The sequence below is a fragment of the Lipotes vexillifer genome, unplaced genomic scaffold (genome assembly GCF_000442215.2).
Source record: "Lipotes vexillifer unplaced genomic scaffold, Lipotes_vexillifer_v1.1 scaffold8, whole genome shotgun sequence".
Classification (NCBI taxonomy): domain Eukaryota; kingdom Metazoa; phylum Chordata; class Mammalia; order Artiodactyla; family Lipotidae; genus Lipotes; species Lipotes vexillifer.
In genome coordinates this window covers 6,347,127-6,369,408 of record NW_006781519.1, presented here as the reverse complement: position 1 = coordinate 6,369,408, position 22,282 = coordinate 6,347,127, and the positions used below count along the sequence as shown (strand labels likewise).

Below are 22,282 nucleotides of genomic sequence, written 5' to 3'. Positions count from 1 at the left end.
AAAAAAAAAAAAAAAAAAAAAGTGACGTATATGAGGTAACATGATCACCAGGACCAAAATCCAGACCTCCTGCTGACCCCCAAATCTTCAGTCTTTTCTAATATGCCTTGGGAAGGGGAGAGGGCTTGGTGAGTGGGTGATGGTGATGGAATTAGCTTGGCCTTGAAAGTTTGGTTGCCCTGAATTTTTGATTTTAACTTATTTGTACTTCAGTATCCTGTGTAAACGTTGTGGTGAGAATTGGAAAGAACATATGTAAACATTTTAGTGCAATGCCTGGCATGTAGCTATTACTCAATAAACAGGGACTCTTACAGCATTGGACAATGTAGCCCTTACTGCTGGGGCAGGGAGCAGAGCTGAGAGGGACGGCACAGGGGGTGCAAGGCTGTCGGCTGTTTTAAAGGTATGAAGCTTGGAGGAGAGGGCAGAGAAGGGAGGTGACAAAAAGAAAACACAAATATCGCTATCATTTGTGCGACAGTGCTTCCATATTTTCTTACCTCTAAAATGAGGTAAGCCAAATTTATCATTGCAGGTTATTAATAACTTACACCCCAAAGAGGGTTTGCTCTTTTGGGATGCATACTCTCAAATCTGAGCAAACAGAGTCCCCTCCCCTGGGACAGCTCTGTTCCAAGTCCCTGAAGACTGTTCAAAGGATGATGACTCCAACTGGCGCTAGTTTTGCGAAGCATATAAATTGTAAAAGGATCTAAAGAAACAGGTTTTTTTCTAACACATAGTTACTGAGGCCTAACATGTGTGAGGCGCTGGTCAGAGAGGAGAGATCAGACAGGCAGGGTTCCTGCCCTCATGGAGCTTACTTTCCCATGGAGAAGACCGACCATAAGTAAAATAATTACGAACGGCAATTTGTGCCAGAAAGGAAAAAAAGAAGCGGGTGCTGGGTTCAAAGAGTGGCTCAAGGATCATATTTTCATATTCAGTGAAGGCCCCTCAGAGGTAGCACTTAAGCTAAAACATGAAATTTGAGTAGGATGTGGGGAAGTTCATTCTAGGAAAAAGAACAGTCTAGGGAGAGCAAACAGCAAGCGTATGGTATCTTTCACAGACACTGCCTCATTCAGAACTTCCTCGAAGGCTTGTGAAGTAGGCATTTGTGGTAGGCAGCTTCTGACATGGCCTCCCAAGGACCCCCACCTTGATATTCATACCCTTGTGGAATCTCTCCCCCTTGAGTAAGGTCTGGACCTCGTAACTTGGTTCTAATAAATGAAATACAGCAAAAGCTATGGTATGTCAATTCGGTGATTAGTCTATAAAAAATTATAGCAAACTCTGCCTTCCTAGCAAACTCTCTCTCTTGCTGGTGCAAGCTGCCACATTGGAAAGTCCCAGTCCCATGCTGGAAAGGCGCAGTCCAACATCCTGCAAGGAACTGAATCCTTTCAACAACTACGGAGTGAGCTTGGAAGCAGATCCAGCCCTAGTTGGGACGATTGTAGCTCTAGCCAATACCTTGACTGTAGCCTGTGAGGAACCCTGAAAAAGAAGACCCAGCTAAGCTATGCCCAGCTTCCTGACCGTCCAGAATCATGAGATAATAAATGTGTGTTTCTTCAAGCCACTAAGTTTTGGGGTAATGTGTTATACAGCAATACATAATATAGCGTTCATTCTTTTATTCATACACTCACCAAGTGAATTATGCAACAAATCTTTCCTGAGATACCCTGCAGGCCAGGCAGTGGCCTAGGTGCTAAGGAAACAAAGATAAATTTCACAGTCCCAGATGCTCATAGTCTCATAGAGGAAGACGATGTGCATGGTACTAAATTATAGGACCACCGAGCTCTGTGCCACTCCCGTGGTCGCCATGGCTTGTGCTGGGAACAAATAGAAGGGAGACAATGACTCTTCTTGGCAGAGTCAGGGAAGGCAGGAAGTGAGGAAAACTGAGGCTCAGAGAAGGTAAGAAGTTGCCCAAGGTCACACAGCTCTTCTGATTCATCCTGCTCTGTTCAAACACATGAAGGATGGTGTTTATCTCCAGTGTGACTATTTTGACCTACAATTCTCAGACTGTTTCTTTTTTATGCTCTTGATAACCTAAAACCAAATATGTGTTGAAAGGAATTCCTTAGAGCAAATGTAAGATAGACAATGGGTTAATCAGGTTTCTGTGACAAAGAGTGAAGTTATACTTCCAATTAACTTTCATAAAACAGAAATCAGACCACTCTAACTCATTATTCTGCACGTATTTGTGCACAGTTGGGCGTCACGCATTTCTACACAAACAAAGATGCTGGTGTTGGATAGAAAATGATTGAAACCATGCTTCATGATGGAATCTAATTAGCAACATAGATTAGTTACATAGAAATGTAACAAAGGCAATGATGCCAGAAGAGCATCCATTGACGCTTCAGAATTTGAGAAAACTTGCCTGAGAGCTGAGCCTAAGGTTTTTATTTTTGGTTTGATAATTTGCTAAACCTGCAAACCTAGAAGGAGCCTCATTAAAGTTAATGGGAAATAATCTCCATTTTAAAAGTTTTATTTGATATTTTTATGCAGAGCTCTTGTGCTTTCTTCTCCTGAGTTCATGTCACATTTTAATTTCAAAATTCAAATTTGAAAAGTCCGTATTTATATTTTTTGTTTTTTCTTTTTTTCTTTCCGTTTTTGCTCTCTTTCCTCTTATTTTATGAGGTATAATATATTTATATTTTGAAGCATATTTTGTTTAGGAGGCATACCTATTGTACAGGGCAAATTTCAAGGCTACAGCCTGGTTAATTTTCACATACATGCACCATGTAAACACCACTCGAGATATGGAATAGTGTCATCCAAGAGAACTTGGTGCGATGATGGAAATGTTAGGGCTGCACTGTCCATTTTGACAACCACAAGCCATACTTGGCTATTGAGAACTTGAAATATGGCTAGTATGAATGAAGAAGTGAATTTAAAATTTTATTTAATGAGGTTAGTGGTTGCCATTTTAGATGTTACAGATACAGAACATTTCTAGCGTTTGAGTATCTTCAAATCAATACCTACTCAGTTTCCCCTCCTCCCCCTGCTGATATAATCTCTGTTCTGATTTCTATCACCGTAGATGAATTTTTCCTGATCTTGAATTTCGTACAAATGAAATCATAGAATATATACTCTTTGGGTTGGGATATATTTTCTCAATATAATGTCTGTGAAATGCATCCTTTCTGCTGAATGTACCACTGTTCTTTTTTAAATTGCTTGAGTATTACACTGTATAAATGTACTGTAGTTCGTGTATCAGTTCTACTGTTCATGGATATTTGGTTTGTTCCCAATTTCTGGCTACTGTCAATGAAGCTTCTATAAATATTCTTGGCAATATCTTTTGGTGGACAAATATACTAATTTCTCTTGGGTATGTACCAAGGGATGGAATTGCTCAGTCTTATCCTCCCAAAAGCAATGTAGGAGAGGTCTAGTTCCTTCATTAAAATAAAATTTTACTTTTCAACTACGGATATTTGTAAAGAGTACAATAATCACTTTTGTGCTGTTCAAGGCAATGTACAACGGATTGAGGCATTATTTGGTAATACCTAATAACTTTAAAATGCAATTACCTCATGTCCCAGTAAATTATCCTTCTAGGTATGTTCCCTGGAGAAATTCTTATACATGTGTACAAGGAGACATGTATAGGAATATCCACAACACCATTTTTGTAATAGCAAAAAAAGGAATTTCTTTATTGAGTAAATAAATGACAATATATCTATAATGGAATATCCTCCAGAAAATGAATAAATAGAGCTACACATATCAATATGAATGAATCTCTCAATATAATGATTAGCCCAAACTGCAGTGCCAAAAAGTTACTAAAGACCTACTAAGGATGGATACAGGTATAGATATAGATATATAATGAAAGTACTTAGAAATGCATGGAAAGAGTAGACAGCAATAGCAGAAAATGGTTACTCTAGGTTTGGGGCACAGTGAGAGACTGAGACTTCAACTTTACTAATAAGATTTACTTTTAACTTGGGTAATGGGTATGCAAGTGTTGGTATATTCTATTTTGGATCATGGTGCATGTCTTAAATATTGCCTAATAATAAGTAAAGAATCTGTCAAAGTGGTGGAGATTGCTAGGCAAGCCCCAGTATCCGTGCTCACTTTCTTCTTATCAGGACTTGAAGACCCCAAGCCCCACAAAGTTTTACTTGAAAATGCGCATGCCCAGCTAGAAACTACACTTGTCAGGCTTCTTTGTAAAGACACGTGGTCATATGACTAAGCTCTTGCAATGGGATTGGAGTGGGGCTGAACGCACTTCTAAGTTACATCATCAAAAGGAGCAGTTTGCCTACCACTTCCTCTTTCTCTCTTCTTGTGGGCTGAAGATGGATGTGCTGTTGGTGAGACAGCTTAACTCCTGTGCACACAGACACTGCCCTGTCTTGCCCATTAAATGTCAGCTTCACGAGGCCAGGGATCTTGCCTCTCACTTTCACTGCTGTATCCTCAGTTCCTAGAACAATATCTCGCACACAATGGACACTCAATTGTGTGTGAATAAATGCATGATGGAATGTCTTATCGCTATCGGTGCATCCAGTCTTCCACACCTAATTTCACTCTCACCTCACTGTTTTAGGAGGTTTTATTATAATCAGGACAGTATTTTAAGATAGAAAAGCAATGACTATTTATCTCAGGGCCACATCATGAAGCAACTAATACTTCTCAGTGACAAAAGGATCAGGAACGGAAAATATGCCCTCTTCTCTGAAAGGCATTTGAAATAATAATAAAAAGCTGACGACGACCCCAAGTGCTAACTGAAAGCCGCATGGCACAGGGAAACCGGCTCGGTTCTTTGTGGCTGTCTGGAGGGGTGGGATAGGGACGGTGGGAGGGAGGGAGACAAAGAGGGAAGAGATATGGGAACATATGTATATGTGTAACTGATTCACTCTGTTATAAAGCAGAAACTAACACACCATTGTAAAGCAATTATACCCCAATAAAGATGTTAAAAAAAAAACCAAACAAACTTATCTTTCTACACTTGCTAATAGTTTCCTGAGAACAAAAATACTTCTGCATCTAAAATTTTTGCTTCACATTTCAATAGTAGAGGTCAAGGACCTTTGGGCTTAATTTCCTGTTACATATGGTATTTATTTTTACTATAGCAATAAAAATATTATTATTGTATTCATTAAAAGAAATGGGTAAAGTATGTTGCACATATACTGGTTTAAACAGTTGAATACTAGGGCGTGTTAGTAACAGTGATGCCAACAATAGCTGTGGCAGATTCAAAGGTGGCCACGACCCTTCACTCTGATTGTAGCCACACCATCTAGAAAGTGACTTTGCAGCTCCTCCCATCAAGACATGGAGTCTGTTTCTCCTCTTCTTGAATCTTGGCTGAACTCGTGACTTATTTTAGCTAAGAGAAGTGACAGTGTGACAGCCCTGAACCAAGACTTCCAGAGGCTTTGCACGCTTCCGTCCTCTCGCTTGGTACCCTGTCTAGCAGCCACATGAAGAAGTCCAGGGAGTGGGACCTCATGGAGGATATAACCAAGTCATCCCAGCCAAAGTCATCCTAATCCATCTGTGGGCGACTCATCCCCAAAGAGGACAAAACTTCCCACCAGATCCACAGCTGACAATAAATACATAAGTGAGCCCAAGACCAGAGAAGCCACGCAGCTCATTTGTAGACTTGTGAGCAACAACAAATGCTCACTCTTTTAAGCCACTGAGTTTGAGAGCTGTTATGCAGCCATCGGCAATGGATACAGGCATCCTGGCAACAGTAAAATAAATGCACCCCTTAAAAGACAAGGGCTGGGGACTTCCCTGGTGGCACAGTGGTTAAGAATCTGCCTGGCAATGCAGGGGACACAGGTTCGAGCCCTGGTTCGGGAAGATCCCACACGCCGCAGAGCAACTAAGCCCATGCACCACAACTACTGAGCCTGCGCTCTAGAGCCCGCAAGCCACAACTACTGAGCCCTCATGCCACAACTAATGAAACCTAAGGGCCTATAGGCCGTGCTCTGCAACAAGAGAAGCTACCACAATGAGAAGCCTGCGCACCTCAATGAAGAGTAGCCCCCGTTCCCTGCAACTAGAGAAAGCCCATGCGCAGCAACGAAGACCCAACACGGCCAAAAATAAATAAATGAAGATAAATAAATTTTTTAAAAAAGGACAAGGGCTGTGCAGATTTCTATCAATCTTTATTAACTTGCCTTGGCCTTTTTAATAAAGGGGGATTTCAGACATCCTGTTCACTTGTCCAGTTCCCAGAACTATTCAGACTCTACCCTCACTCTTGGATAATGAGTAAAATGACACAGCTTTATTTCTCAACTATATACCCCCAGCCAACCTATCTTCTTTCCTGTTTCATAGAAGGAGCTTTTAAAGTTAGCACATTAACACTGACACCAGGAAGCCAGCACATCAGTAACGTTTTGAAAAGTTCAACTCAGGTCAAAAATAGAAAATGAGAGGGGCAAAAGAGGTGATTCTGGATTAAGCAGTTGAAATAGTGAAGAAAAATTAGTAGTTAATATAGAACCCCACTATACCTGAGGATTTACAAGATGCAGTTTTACAGTATACAGCGTATCTTACTAGTGATCTACTACTTATAATGTATACTTATTTCAAATGTTGTTTGTGTTAGTCAGCTATCGCCACGGTAATGTTGCATGACAAATCACTCCCAAACTCAGTAACTTACACAAATCAACGTTGGTTGTTGTGTTCATGAGTCTGTCAGCTGGCCTGGGATTCTGCTGATCTAGACTAGGCCTGGCTATAAGCTTTGGACTGTGGGTTGCTTTAGACTTAGAGTTGGCTGGGCTTGGTTCTACACTGTGGGTTCAGTTCAGTTCAGCTCTGTTCCACGTGTATTGTATTGGGTTGGCCAAAAAGTGCCTTTGGTTCTTAAGTAAAAGTAAAAGATACATTTTTCATTTTCACCAAGAACTTTATTGAACAACTGTATTCACCCTTTTGTTCCACTACCTTCTGTCATTTTTCAGGCAACTTCATAATTCCATCTTCGCAAGACTTTTTATCTTCTTGAGCAAAGAACTGTTCCAGGTGCCTTTTAGCAGTCTTCCAGGGAATTGAATTTTTTTCCATTAAGAGAAGTTTGTAAAGACCTAAATAAATGGAAATCTGAAACTGTAATTTCTGGTAAATAAGGCGGATGTATCAGAACAGCCCAGCCAAGCTGTAACAGTTTTTGCCTCGTCATTAAAGAAACATGTGGTCTTGTATTATCCTGATGGAAGATTATGCATTTTCTGTTGACTCATTCTGGACGCTTTTCGTAAGTGCTGCTTTCAGTTGGTCTAACTGGGAGCAGTACTCTTTGGAATTAATCGTTTGGTTTTCTGGAAGAAGCTCATCATAGAGGATTCCCCTCCAATCCCACCATATACACATCGTCACCTTCTTTGGATGAAGACCAGCCTTTGGTGTGGTTGGTGGTGGTTCATTTCGCCTGCCCCACGATCTCTTCCGTTCCACATTATTGTACAGTATCTACTTTTCATCGCCTGTCACAATTTGTTTTAAAAACAGAACGTTTTCATTACATTTAAATAGTGAATCACAAGCAGAAATACAGTCAAGAAGGGTTTTTTTTCACTTAACTTATGGGGAACCAAAACATCATAGAGATTCACATAACCAAGCTGGTGCAAATGATTTTCGATGCCTGATTTGCATATTTTGAGTAGGTGGGCTATCTCCCGTGTGGTATAATGTTGACTGTGCTCAATTAATGTCTTGATTTGATTGCTATCAACTTCAACTGATCTACCTGACTGTGGAGCATCGTCCAGTGAGAAATCTCCAGCGTGAAACTTCGCAAACCACTTTTGACACGTTTAATCAGTCACAGCACCTTCTCCATACACTGCACACATCTTTCTGTGCGTTTCGGTTGCGTTTTTACCTTTCTTGAAATAATAAAGCATAATATGCTGATAATGTTGCTTTTTTTTCTTCCACCTTCAATATTAAAATGGCTACACAAAAATTCACCAATTTTGATGTCTTTTTAAAAATGCACGCTGATATGACAGCTGTCACAATACAATCTAACAGAATTGTTTCGAATGAAGTTAAAGACAACTAAGTGCTACGAGAGCCATCTCATGGAAAAAAACGAACGAACCTTTTGGCCAACCCGATTCTAAAGTCCAGGCTGGAGATGTGTTCAGGAGTGAACCTGAGGCATATTCTTCTCTTGGGAGATGACCAAAATGCAATGGCAGCAAAACCACATATATAAGCATATTTCAAATCCTCTGCTTTTCAACTCTGATGACAGCCTATTAACAAAGCAAATGTGATGGCTGGGCCCAAAGTTAAGAGGTGTATAAATTTACTTAAACCCATAAAGAATGGCAGGATGTTTCATTCTATATACAGGTGAGTGAGGAATTGGGACTAATTATTTAATCAGCCATGTTATCTTTATGATACAATTTCTTCTCTTCTCTGGTCTCTCACTGGACAAAAAAGGATAACAGACATCTCAGATAATCTCTTTTCATTCAGCCTAAACCATATCCTGATTGTTCAAACCCAACCCAACTAGTACTTTCTCTAGCAAGTGGCTCCTGACCAATCAAATCCCATTGTTATCTGAGATCTCCAAAGTCCTGCAGCTGTTGAAGCTTACATCCCTTTGCCAGCGCCTCCACTGCCATATCACGACTGCCGTTAACTACCGTGACCAACTCAGGCTACTGTTTACTGAATCTCTAGCACGTGGCAGGCTCTTATTTCTACCTGGTGGCTATTAATATCCTTGCTTTATAAAAACGTTAATGAAATTGCTAAAGGTTAAATAGATAATAATAAGTAACTGAGCCTGATGCATACCCGGATGTGTCTATAAACATATCTCTACCATATCATGCTGCTTCTGTACATGACAAATGACTACTTTGTCACATAATGACTTTGTACTGTGGATGGATTTTGCTCGCATATTACTTTTGTTCCTTAACTACACTGTATACTTCTTGAAGCCAAGGACGTTGTGTTATGCTTCTTCAGATTTTTTCCTTAACGTGATTTGATTGTTTGATTTCAAGAACTGATTTCAGAGAACCAGCCCAATCCTAAACATCATTATTCAACAGAATGGAACTTTCCTAAGACACAGGAATTAGATTCATTCATGGTGGCTAATAATAAGTAGCACCAACCATCTTACTAGGTGGGTACTATCATTATTCTCATTTTATTTATGCAAAAGGTGAGGCTCAGAGAGGTTAAGTGACTGGCTCATGAACACAAAGTAGCAGAGTGAAAAAGCAATAACTTTAGAGTGCTATTTTTTTCAACCCATGCTGTTCAATGTTTACTTTCTGTCCAATGCTAGAGTTAAATTATAACTATGCTGAAAGTTTTAGCTGTGAAATTCTATAAAGACCAACCATAATGATGGACAAAATCTTGGCTCAAGTGGCAGCAATAATAAATTATGATAACAAATAATGATAGTTTAAAAATGTGTGTATACCAAGCGTAGTGCTAAGTGATTTATTCATTAACTTATCACGGCATCACAATAAACGCAGTAAAGCGCATTCTGTTGTTATTTTCACTCTACAGAGAAGCACACTAGTGCTTAAGGAAGTGACTTGTCCAAGACGTACAGTGGTGAAGTCAATTCACCGTTGACTTCTTTCTTGATTAAAATGCACTTTTCTCTTATAAAATCAACCAATCAAAAAGAAAAAAAGACTGTGATGAGTCTAGTATATTGAGAATCTGACAGAACACACTTGACTTCTGTGTTATGTAATGACTGCCTTCAGTTCCAACACTGTAAACCACCATTACTTTTCACTGTTCACAGAACTGCCAGGCTAAGTTTTATGTTAAAACCTTTTGGGTTGAAAAGCTACATCTCATATTCATAGGGCCACTCTGTGGAAAGTAAAGAATTCTTTCTGTGATGATGTGATATATTACTTAACTCAGGGGCTGACAAACTGCAGCCTTTGAGTCAAATCCACCAGCTGCCAGTAGTTTTACTGGAACATAGACAGCCATGCCCACTCCTTTGCATATTGTCCATGGATGCTTTCACTACAATGACAGAATTAAGTAGTTGCTACACAGGCTGCAGAGCTCACAAAGCCTAAAATATTTACCAACCCCTGGTTTAATTCTTCATTTAACACCTTTGTAATGTGAATGTTCATGCAAGCTTCTGTGGGTGTTCTTTCTCCAAAGAGCAACTTTGTTCTAATTCTGGGATCACTGGGCCCTGACAGGAAGATGCTCATGACGCAAGACACAAAGCAGTCATGTTTTCAAGTCATCCAATTGGCTCGATCACACACTAGCAAGGACAAGACAAGAAAGACAAGCACTTCCTGCTCTTCACTATCTGCTGAACACTGTGGGGCTTTAAGTACGTTTTCAAAAATGAAATCAGGAAACACTTGTACTGATACAGTAGAACCCAGATGAGTGAAGCAAGCATAAACTTTATCGGTCAGACACATCCACTGAAATCCTAATTAGAAAATATAATACACAGAGTTACAGATGTAGAAAACAAACTTATGGTTACCAGGGGGTAAGCAGGGGGGAGGGATAAATTGGGAGATTGGGATTGACATATACACACTATTATACATAAAATAGGTAACTAATAAGGACCTACTACATAGCACAGGGAACTCTACTCAAAACTCTGTAATGATCTATATGGGAAAAGAATCTAAAAAAGAATGGATGTACGTATATGTATAACTGCTTCACTTTGCTGTACACCTGAAACTAACACAACATTGTAAATCAACTAGACTCCAATAAACATTTTTAAAAAAGAGAAAAGGGGGCTTCCCTGGTGGCGCAGTGGTTGAGAGTCCGCCTGCCGATGCAGGGGACAGGGGTTCGTGCCCCGGTCCGGGAAGATCCCACATGCCGCGGAGCGGCTGGGCCCGTGAGCCATGGCCGCTGAGCCTGCGCGTCCGGAGCCTGTGCTCCGCAACGGGAGAGGCCACAACAGTGAGAGGCCCGCGTACCGCAAAAAAAAAAAAAAAAAAAAAAGAAATACAGCCTGGCCATGAAGCAAATTCTGAGACAACAGATCTCCTGGAAACTTCCAGATTAGGAAAAAAGATATGCACTTCTATAGAGATGAAAGACTCTATAATGAGGTATAGCTACAACCCAGTAATCTGGGTCACAGCTGAAAGCTGATAATTTGAGGTTTCTCCTCAGTCTAATAAACTGAAAAGCTGCCAAGGGTTAACCAAGTCCAAGGAAGAGAGCCCTGTAATAAGATAACCACACCATCAAAGGTACATCAAGGACGGACTGGAGGATAGGAAAGGAAATGTTAAGAAAGTTAGTAATTCAGTAATGGTGGGGAATTTAATATTGAAAATGTGAAGATGTTTATAGATTGGGAAATTATATTCCACGTGCCTCCAGTCAAGTCTTCTGGATTATGTGAAAAATCTCTAGAAATTGAGAGAAGATAAATGAAGAGAATACTGTCATCTTCAATTAGTTAGAGTGTGTATGTTATCCCTGCTGCCCAGGAGACACAAATGATGTCTGAGGAGAAGGTTAGGGTCATACTACTGATGTTTCCAGGAGCTACAGGTGAGATCAGTAAGGGCACAACCAGAAATGCTGTTCTCAAAAAGCAGAACTGAAACATGAAGAAACAACTAACTTTCTTAGCTTGTACTCATCCATATCCCCTTGAAAATTAGCTGGGCTGCTTCCCTAAGAAGGATTTATCTTTATTTTAAAATATATGAAAATGAAAACATCTCAGAGGTGTTTTTCAAGGGGAAATGCCCATGCATTTCAGAACAAAGCTATTAAGGATAACTCATAAAATTAAGAAGGGGGGGGCGGGTAGGAAGTTGCAGACATCTGGTACACCTAACTGGTCATTAAGTCAACTCCAGATGTGAAGGCTACTAAAGGAATGAGCAAAGACAGTGCTTTGCATTCTTTAAACTTTTAAAATACATCATCACCTTTGAATTTTATGAAAATGGAAAGCAGGTCTACATCAGTCTCATTTCTCAGATGGTAACACCCATTCTCAAAGAGGTTATCCTACGTTTTTTGAGTTAGGTTTAGAATTCAACTCAAATGCTCAAAGAGCCACATAACTGACTGCTTCCTCTCAAGAGTTTGGGAAAATAAAAACAACGCTGATTTCATAATAAGGGTTTCCAACGATTTTACAATGATTACGTTGAGTACGAGCAAAGTCTTCTAAGAGACAGACGCATGCAATCTCAAATAAACACAATCTACTTTAAAAAATTCTATGAGTAAATATGGAGACATTTATTAAGCTTCCTTTTTAAAAAATGGATTGATAGACATGGTTCATGTTATAACAGACAGCTGATATGCTAAGTGATAGAATCACTCTTTGTTAAACATCATTTCTCATTTGAGATTAAAAACTGCAGTTCCCAGCAGCACCTCATAGAGAGATCATAGGAACCATCAGAAAGCTGCACCAGAAATCAGATTACACTTTCCCCTAAAATGCAATATGCGTACAAGGAACCATGCGCATTTCTGGATTTGGAAGCACCTATGAACTACTCTGTCTTGTAAGGAGAAGGACCAGAAAATATAAAACAAAAGAAAAACGGATACAAGCAGGGTATGAACGTAAGGCATACGATTTTCAGTTCTGTATCTTTGCCCCTACAAGTGGATCGAATTCTGCAGAGCTGAGTGTAATCTCTGAGAAAGCGAGTGAGTAAATCTATGATTTCTGAAACCTGATTGCAGGGTGTGAGAAGTACAGACTTCAGGTGAAATCTGTTCTCGTCAGTCTGGGACTGTTTTCAGGGATGGCGTGAGAGGGATCTATCCTACCGACGTCAGTATTTCAAGGCCCTGGTCACCATAGCCATGTCTCCTGTATCACTGGTGGCGTGAGATGATGTAAGAGGAAGGCTAATGAACAGCTTCTATTTTAATGGCTATGTTTCACGTTAATGCCTATTGTTTAAAAAGATCTAGTACACCAAAGCTGTGATTTCACGTATATTACTTCTAAGAATAAAGATAGGCTTAAAAAGTGAGTTAGGAGTTGGCTTAATTAGGAATATTAAATAAATAATCACACATGTAGTACTTGGAAATGGAAAAAATCATCAAGGTGGTATACTAATGGCTGAAGTCTAGAATACAATGCTGAGTATAATTTTCTTCTTATCCCATTGTTTTGATAGTTTCTTTGTTGAGATTTTTGCTATTTGTTTCTATTTACAAAATACATACGTGCTTAAGCCAGAAAATTTGGAAACGCCGAAAAGCACAAATGAAAACCATGAAAATCAACCATAATGCTATCCCTAAAGATAAGCATAGTGAAGGTTTTATTTTTTTACCCATCCAGTACTTTTTCCATAAAAGTGGGATTATGTCTTCACACTCTGGTTCATAGCCTGATTTTCCACTGAGAAATATGTCATGAACATTTCCCCATGTGGTAAGCTGTCTTCTTCAGCTGTTTTACTGGCTGAAGATTATTCTCTCATACAGTTAAATCAAAATCTAGGTAATTAATCTCCTCCTGCTGGGAATTAAAGTTGCTTCCATATTTTCACTGTCATACAAAATGCTGCAATGAACATCTTTGGACTTAATACTCTTGTACACATCTCTAAGTATCTCCTTATAACAAATTCCTAGAGGGAGAGCTGCCAGGTTAAATGGTTTGCCCATTATAAAGGGGTTTTGCTGCAAACTAACAGATTATTCTACAGAAAGTTTACCATAATAAATTATTCCACCAGTAAGTTATGAGAATACCCAACTCTATAACATTTGTAATGTATTATTATTACCAATGTTATATTTCTTTTAAAATATTTCTGGTGTTTGTCAATACAATTGTATAACTCAGATGACTAAAGACATGGAAGTTAAAAATAATCATGTATTTAGAATTAATTTCTGGGTTTTTTTTCTTCTTCATATGCTATTTGTCCTATTTTCTACTAAGCTGAACCACTGAAGCAATAATCAGATGTAGGTGTGAGTATAAAATATAATAAGAAATGCCTTAAGTATTCCTGTCCCAAGAAGTACTTACCTTTATATTTCTTATAATTCTCTCTTAACTCAGGGGACAATCATTATTTTGGGGAGAGAGGGCATGATTCTTTTCTATTATTATATTTTTTCTAACTCATAGAACAGATGTTGAAAATATGAGTCAAATTAATTCATTTTTTATGAGAAAAGAGCAAAATAAGGTGCTGCCTCTTAACCCTATTCAACAAGTTCAAAGCCATCAAGGTAAGAATGGCATAGCAACAGACTCTTTCCAATGACGCTGATGTCTAAGCAAGAACAGAATATTTGCATGATAAGCTAGCTGCTGCAATAAGAAGCAAAATGAATTCCTAGAATCACTTTATGCCTAGCAGGTTTAGGAACACTTGACTAACTGTAATTTTGAGTATTACTTATCACCCAGCTGGGTGATTGTCAATCTTTTTGAAGCTATGACAACCCATCTTCTTACGGTAGAGAAGATGGCGGTGATGGATGGTAATGCCACCTGTTTCCCCTATTCTACAAGTGCCACATGGGATGCAGTACCATTTTAATTAAAAAGAATAATTAAATTTAATTTCATATTGAGACTTATTTGAGAATTTCAAAATACTTCTTGGCCCATCACAGAAACTCTCTACCTTCAGGTAGGCGATAAGTGCTCTGAATTGGAGTGGGCTGAGAAGAAAGGAGGGTGTCAGGAATTCCTTTGAATGTAATGTATATATTATATTATGAAATGCTAAACAGATTCCTATTTAGTAAAACATCCAGAAATTTCTGGGTCAGCTACAATGGTTGATAAGACCCTACTAACCAGGTAAAACAAACTGCCATCATCCATTTATTAATTCAATAGGCATTTATTGAACACCTACTCTGTGCCAAGAATTCTTTCATGCATTGGAAATATTAGCAAATAAGGCAGAGATGAACTGCCACCCTGATGAGGCCAACATTTTGGTGAAAGATGGGCAGGGGGGGGGGTGAGACAGATAATAAATAGATAAAAGCAAATGAACAAGAAGTGGAAAATAGTGGTAACGGCTTTGATAAAACTAGGACAGGGGAATGGTAAAGAGAATGACTTGATGAGGTGTGTGGCAAGGGGGAACTTTGGATGGGGTGATCTTGGAAAACCTCTTGGAGAAGTTGACATTTAAGCTGGGCCAGTCATGCAAAGGTCTTGGCAAAAGAGCATTCTAAATTGAGGGAAGAGCAAATGCAAAGGCCCGGAACCAATCTGATGTGTTGGGGAAACAGAAAGAAGGCCAGTGAGTAAGCACGCAGGGAAAGTGGTATGATCGGGGCTGATTCCTGTTCTTCCTCAAGCCATAGTGACGAGTTGGAATATCATTCTAGGGGTGATGGGATGCCCCTAGAAGGTTTTAGGCACAGAAATGTCATGATCCAATTTACAATTTTAAAAGATCACTTGAGTTGGCGTGTGATGGGTGCATTACCATGGGGCTAGAAGGGAGGCAGGGTTACCAGTTGGGTAGACACTGGTCATCCAGGTAAAAGATGCGGGTGTCTTGAATTAGGGGGTAGCCATGGAGGCAGGAATAAGGAAGCCTCAAAATCCTGTAGTTCTTATATTAAACATTTACTTATATACAGTGGAATATTACCCAACCATAAGAAAGAGTGAAATAATGCCATTTGCAGCAACATGGATGGACCTAGAGATTCTCATTCTAAGTGAAGGTAAGTCAGACAGAGAAAGACAGATATCATATGATATCACTTATATGTGGAATCTTAAAAAAAAAGGATACAAACGAACTTACTTACAAAACAGAAACAGAGTTATAGACTGAGAAAACAAACTACCAAGGGGGAAGGGGGGGATAAATTGGGAGATTGGGATTGACAAATACCCACTACTATATATAAAATAGATAACAGGACCACTGTGTGGCACAGGGAACTCAATACTCTGTAATGACCTATATGGGAAAAGATTCTAAAAAAGAGTGGATATACGTATATGTATATGTATAACTGATTCACTGGGCCATACAGCAGAAAGTAACACAACATTGTAAATCAACTATACTCCAATATAAATTTTAAAACATTAAAAATTAAAAAACAAAAAAAACATTTATGGCACCGTTCTGATGTTGTCTGTTGACTTTTTGCCTCTTCCAGTAGACTATAATGTACTTTAACTGCTACCATTTATAAAGTGCCCCATGTTACTCTGGGCTTTACACACATGAATTCTCATAACAGTTGCATCCCAAGTTCATATATGGGGAGGTTAACTGACTCCCACGGCCCCAAAGCTAGTGAGGGGCCATATTAAGATTTACCTATAGGTCTGCTGGATTCTGAGCAAGGAACAACTCTTAACCAGTATACTGCAGTGTCTTCACTTTACCAACTTTAGGGGCAGAGTTGGTGCAGGGAAACCGGGGCGCAGCTGAATTTTTATAATGGTTCTTAAAAGGCAAAGGGCAGCAAAATTACCAGGAAGGGAGGCCCTTGTTTAAAATGCAGATTCCTGGGCCCTACCCTGAGCATGCAGAACTGGAATCTAGGGCTGTGGGCTGCAAATGTGCCTTTTAAAAATGCTCCCAAGCAACATTCAATAAAATCTGCAAAGACTACAAAGTAGGCACATAATAAATAGTGGGTGAACAAAGAAATGAAACGGGGAAACGGTCACAGGCAATGAAGATCTAGGGTACTTCACTCCCCCAACTGTGATCCAGAGAAAATGTACCTTCATTTTTGGGGTGGGCCCAAGTGGAGCCTCAGCTACAGCCATCTCAGAAATTTAGACGTGACTACCATACGGGTATGACAAACTCAGGTGTTCTGGAAGCTTTCTGTTTTAAATAATTTCACTTGATGACCAGGTGCTAAGTCCAGCTGTCTCCCCAAATGAGGAAATACAAGCCCTTCAACCTGTAAATACCACCTATTTTAAAGGCACATAATCTTTAAAACAAACAAACAAACAAACAAACATCATTTTGATCTTTTGGCACTTTCCACACATGGGCCAACTGACCCCTTAGACACAATACACATAATACCCAGGGTCCGTGAGATGTTTAGGAGCTCACAAAACATTTAAATTTCTTTTAAAAATCAGAAGAAAAACCTGAATATATTCTAGCCTAGATTATATTCAACTTTTACCAATGCAGCTATAAGATGTAATAAAAAATATTTTTTTTAATCAAGAATCGCACACGAACGCAGTGATGCCTAGGGCACACAGAAATCATCATGTGGCCCTGCTTTACTCACAGCTCTGGGCCCAGGTGACAGACACCTTACCTGGCAGGCATTGTACAAGAGCTGATGTTCGAACTTCTTGATCCCAAGAATGTTCTGGAACATCTCGTAGAGTTGCTCTTTGCTCAGAATGAGCTCGGAAGCTGCGCTGGCTGTCATCCGGGCCTGCTGCTTCCTGGGGTCCTCTTCCCCGCGGTAAATGGCATCAAACTTGGCCATCCAGGAGCTCAGCACGGTCTCCTTGCTGAGGCCGTCGATCTCGGGCAGGCTGCGCACCCTCTTCTCGATGTGCTTCTTGAAGACCTCCCGCGAGTCGTTGGCGGAGCAGCCTCCACTCTGCACCATGCGGGCCACGCGGTCGCTCTTCAGGAACACCTGAGCAACAGCAGGGCAGGACAGACATCAGGAAGCCGCCCGGCAGTAACACGCTCCCTGTGAGGCTGGAGGCTGGCAGCTGGGCCTGGGTGGACCCCCTCACGAGCCTCCCGGGAGGCACCAGTGTGAGTCGCATCCTGCCCCGCTACCTCCTAGCTGTGGGAACTGAGAGAGGGCCTTTACATGTTTTGCCTTTGGGTCCAAATCTGGAAAATGGGAATAACAATGGTATTTACTAGGTTGTGGAAAGGATGAAATGAGACAGTCATATCCTGAGAAGCAGCATATAGTGTAGAGACTCAATTGCTCACACAGCCTGCGGCCTTTCTGTCCCACTTAGTGGCAGTATTTCTTTTGGCAAATTAACCTCTTTGTACCTCAGTTTTCTCATCTATAAAATGGCGATAACGGTAGTTTCTACAGCACAAGTGTTTTTAAATGAGGATTAAATGAGTCGATATATGATGAGCACTTTAAAAAGTGGCTCATATTAATGCCATATAAGTTGTTGTGGTTGTTATTATTTTTATATGTAAAGTATCTGGCATGATGTCTGGTACACAGCATTTTACAGAGTACATAGTCCACTATTTACATCTCATTTTAGCCTCTCAGTGATACTCATCACAATTAAAACTGAACAAGGATTAGGTAAATATGTATTTAACGCCTGTCTCCCCTCCCCAAATGTAAACTCCACGTGGGCAAGGACTGTGCCTTTCTTGTTCCCCCAAATATCATCCATCTCTACAGGGGAGCCTGGCGCTTTGAGAGTGAATGACAAGGTATCAGACTCGATCCACTCTGTAGAAGGAAAAACCAAGACTCCAGAGAGGGGAAGGGACTTGTTCTTGGTAACTCATATTGGCTGACTCTAAACTCACGGTCTTTTGACTTCACCTTGGTTCCTCCCTTTCCTACGGGTCTCACCTGCCTGGTGGGAGAACCCCTGGTTGCTTTGCTGGTGCTGCCTGGGTCCTGGGATGAAGCAGCCATTAAGAATAGTTTGCTTTCACCCCAGTGCCCACCATTCGGGAGCATATACAAGCTATACAGTTCTAGGGTGTCATACAAGGCAGTGAAGCTGCTGCTTCCCATTCACAAAGAGGAAATGTCTGACACTTCTGAGCTGTGTCCTGGTCACACTTCAGTAGGTGCATAAATAGCCTTCCAGAGGCGGAAGAAATGTTCACTCCCCTGTCAGATTTCAGGGGATGCCTTTGGTAGGCAATTGCTTGAGGGGCATCTCATTGCCTCCTGCTCCATCACAAAGCCTTCCTTGGGGAGGAGAGATGTTAGAAAGATGGGTTCCATTTATTGTCAATTGAATGAACTAATTTAGAGAGAAGCGGGGCTGAGGGTTTGCCTCACAGGCTAGAGGCCATGGCCAGCTCCACTGTGCCTGGGAACTGGTACTCAGTTGAGACCTTAGAGTTCATTTAAAAATCAATTATAGAAAAAAAAAGTTTCAAATGAATCCTCAGGCCTTACGAGCTTCAATGAGCTAGGAATTCACCCGAAAATCTGTAATGCTTAATGCAGGTAGTTTCTCCATGTGACACACTGTGCCTCAGCTATAGGTCTAGATCTCAAAGAACATCAAAGTTGTGAAGCAAAAGAGGAAGTTTCTGGAGAGGCAGTGTAACATTGTGACAAGACTTGTAAACCATGATCCCAGGCCAGCTCTGCCCCTAACTTGCTGTGCGACCTCGGGCAAGTTACCTCCTTTCTCTGATCCTCTAACTTCTTTTCTGTACACTGAGGGAGTTGAACTATAAAAGTCTGAGCTTGTCTTTTCAGCTGTAATGTTTATACCCTTCTCCATGAGGCCATTCACCCTTTCTTTGGACACTCACTGGGGGAAGGCACGTGCCAGCCGCCAGGGTTACAGTGGGGAGCAAAACAGATGCTGATCCAGCCTTCGTGTCTCCATGACATCATCCTAATCATCCCATACAGACATCATTACAATCTGGGACAAGTGCTAGCCAAGGGAAAATACACAGGTTCATGGGTGCCCGTAGCCAGGAATATATTCCAATATGCAGTTAGGAAAGCCTTCCTGGAGGAGACATGAAATGTGAAAGATGGGTAGGAAAAGAGTGAAAGAAGGAACAATATGTGTAAGTACACTGAGGAGAAGCCAGTATGGCTGGGGCAGTGAGGGGTAGGAGAATGACCAGTATAAGATGGGCAGAAGGGGTCAGATGGCCAAGGGCATGGGAGGCCCCATTAAGAACATTAGTTTTCATCTGAAGGGCACTGGGAAGCCATTGAAGGCTTTAAGCTGGGACATGACACAATCAAGTTCACATTCTCTGGCTTTAATGTGGAAAACAGACCTGAAGAGGACAAGAGAATAGGCAGGAGGCCAGCTGAGAGACACCTTATGGGCACAGGCGAGTGATGATGGTGGCAGGGATGCAAAGGGGTTAATTCTTTGTTGCCAGCGCTAACGACTATCAGAGGTGACTCAAAAACATTCAATCAATGATGAAGCCATACCCTCCTCCCATTTGTCCATACCAGTGTCCCACAGACCTGTAGCAGGCCCCCGTTATAAGCTCTCAGCACCATATCCCTTTCTCCCAAAGCCCTTCCACGGCTGCCATTTGTCATTTGTCTCTGTGACTATTTAGTTAATATCTGAGGCTCTAGCTAGACTATAAGTCCCAGGAAGGCAGGAATTCTAGCTGCTTTTTTCCTATTCTTTCTTCCAAGTGCCTAAGACAGTGCCTGGCACATAGCTGGTGCTATGTTGAATGACAGAATCGGTGAAGGAACGACCCGAACAAAGCAGACATCTCAAAGCAGAGACCCTATGAAGATTATATCCAGATGGGGGAATGAAGGTAAAGGAGAAACCAACAAGCACAATATACTGGTCTCTTAAAACGATTGACTGACGCTACATTTTTTCCATGGGACCTGACAACAGGGGGTAAGAAATGAGGATATTGGCACGTTGGTCCCAGATGGCATCCATAACTGGTGACCCCTGGACCCTGAGCCCATTATCTGTTTCCCACAGTCCCTTCCTTTGTACACAGTAACCACTCAATAAATATCTGTTGAACTACTAGCAGATGGCTTTAGATAAGTCACTTGACTTCTAACAACCACTCTCTCCTTTGCCATCACATGGGGTTCACGCAGCCAGCCTTCTTTGATGAGGATCAAACTGAAAAGACTCTGAAAACTGGAAGGCTCCCTCTGTCCACAGGTAGGATATGACTGCCAGGCCCCAGAATGAAAGGAGATGAGTGGAATGTCAAGAGCATAGAGGAAGGAGGCGGAACATCGAGGTGACAGCCAAGTGCCAAAAGGCAGCAAGACAGCCACGGGGAGAGAGGGTGGCAGCGGAAAACTAATTTTCCAGGCACATCATCTGTCTTGGCTTCTCAGTCTGTCAGAAGGGAAGTGGGGCCAGTGACGTGCTTGCGTGTCTCTAAAATGACCCCGAAACTCATTTGTACTGGGAGCTCTATCGGGTACTTTGGGTTTTGTTTTCTGTTTCATTTTTTGGTAGCTGTTGCGAGAGCCTTCAACTCCAGGCACAACTCTATGCAGCACACCCATAAATCCTCCCTACCCGTCTGCCAACTCCCAGACAGGTAGGTCATGATGGGAGAGGGCAGATAAACAAATAAATACGGAACGGGGAAGGGCAGTCAATTCAGCGACTCAACCCCATCCATCAGTCCTTTGCTCCATCGCCAGAGCCAAGCAACCTCAAGGTTGTTTTAGAAACACACAAGCACATCGGTAATTGATGATTGTAGACGATACGGGGTAAAGCTGACCCAGCTCCTGCTTCTTTACAGACAGGCTGAGAACACAAGATGGATCCTTTCCTGCTCTACAAAAGCATATCATTTCAACATAAATAAGAAAAATACCTAGATGCTAGAGTGAATAAGATTTAAAAAACCTACAACAACCAGGTTACTAATGAATTTTACTAATGAATGGCACACACCTAATGGGAGCAGTGGGCTTTAGTGTCAGATGACCTGGGATCAAATCCTGGTTCCACCAGGTGCTAGCTTTGTCAGCTGAGCAAATTGCTTCATCTTTCTGGGCTTCAGTTCTATCATCTTTCAAATGGGAATCACAATCACCCTCCCGTGTAGGATTTGAGTGAAGATTCAGTGAGACAATGAATGTCAATTGGTGAGTATGGTGCTCTACTACAAGAATGTAATAAAAGTTACCTGTTATTTTTAAATAGAGTATCATGAAGCCATTAAAAAGGTAACTTTTTTTTTCATCAGCATCATGTCCATGAACTTATGGGGGTAAGGGGGGGAGGGATAAATTGGGAGATTGGGATTGACACATACACACTACTCTATATAAAATAGATAACTAGGGCTTCCCTGGTGGTGCAGCGGTTGAGAGTCCGCCTGCCGACGCAGGGGACGCAGGTTCGTGCCCCGGTCTGGGGGGATCCCGCATGCCACGGAGCGGCTGGGCCCGTGGGTCATGGCCGCTGAGCCTGCGCGTACGGAGCCTGTGCTCCGCAACGGGAGAGGCCACAGCAGTGAGAGGCCTGCGT

The 22,282-nt window shown here is 41.2% G+C and overlaps 1 protein-coding gene across 6 annotated transcripts in view; it reads right to left on the bottom strand.

Annotated features, from left to right (window-relative positions):
- Positions 1 to 22,282, bottom strand: part of CADPS (calcium dependent secretion activator) — a 475,342-nt gene that overhangs the window by 335,871 nt on the left and 117,189 nt on the right. For all 6 annotated transcript variants that reach the window (XM_007454769.1, XM_007454764.1, XM_007454767.1 and 3 more), the window contains one exon: positions 17,392 to 17,724. In XM_007454769.1, the coding sequence (XP_007454831.1) occupies positions 17,392 to 17,724 (333 nt within the window). The remainder of the gene's footprint in view (positions 1 to 17,391; positions 17,725 to 22,282) is intronic.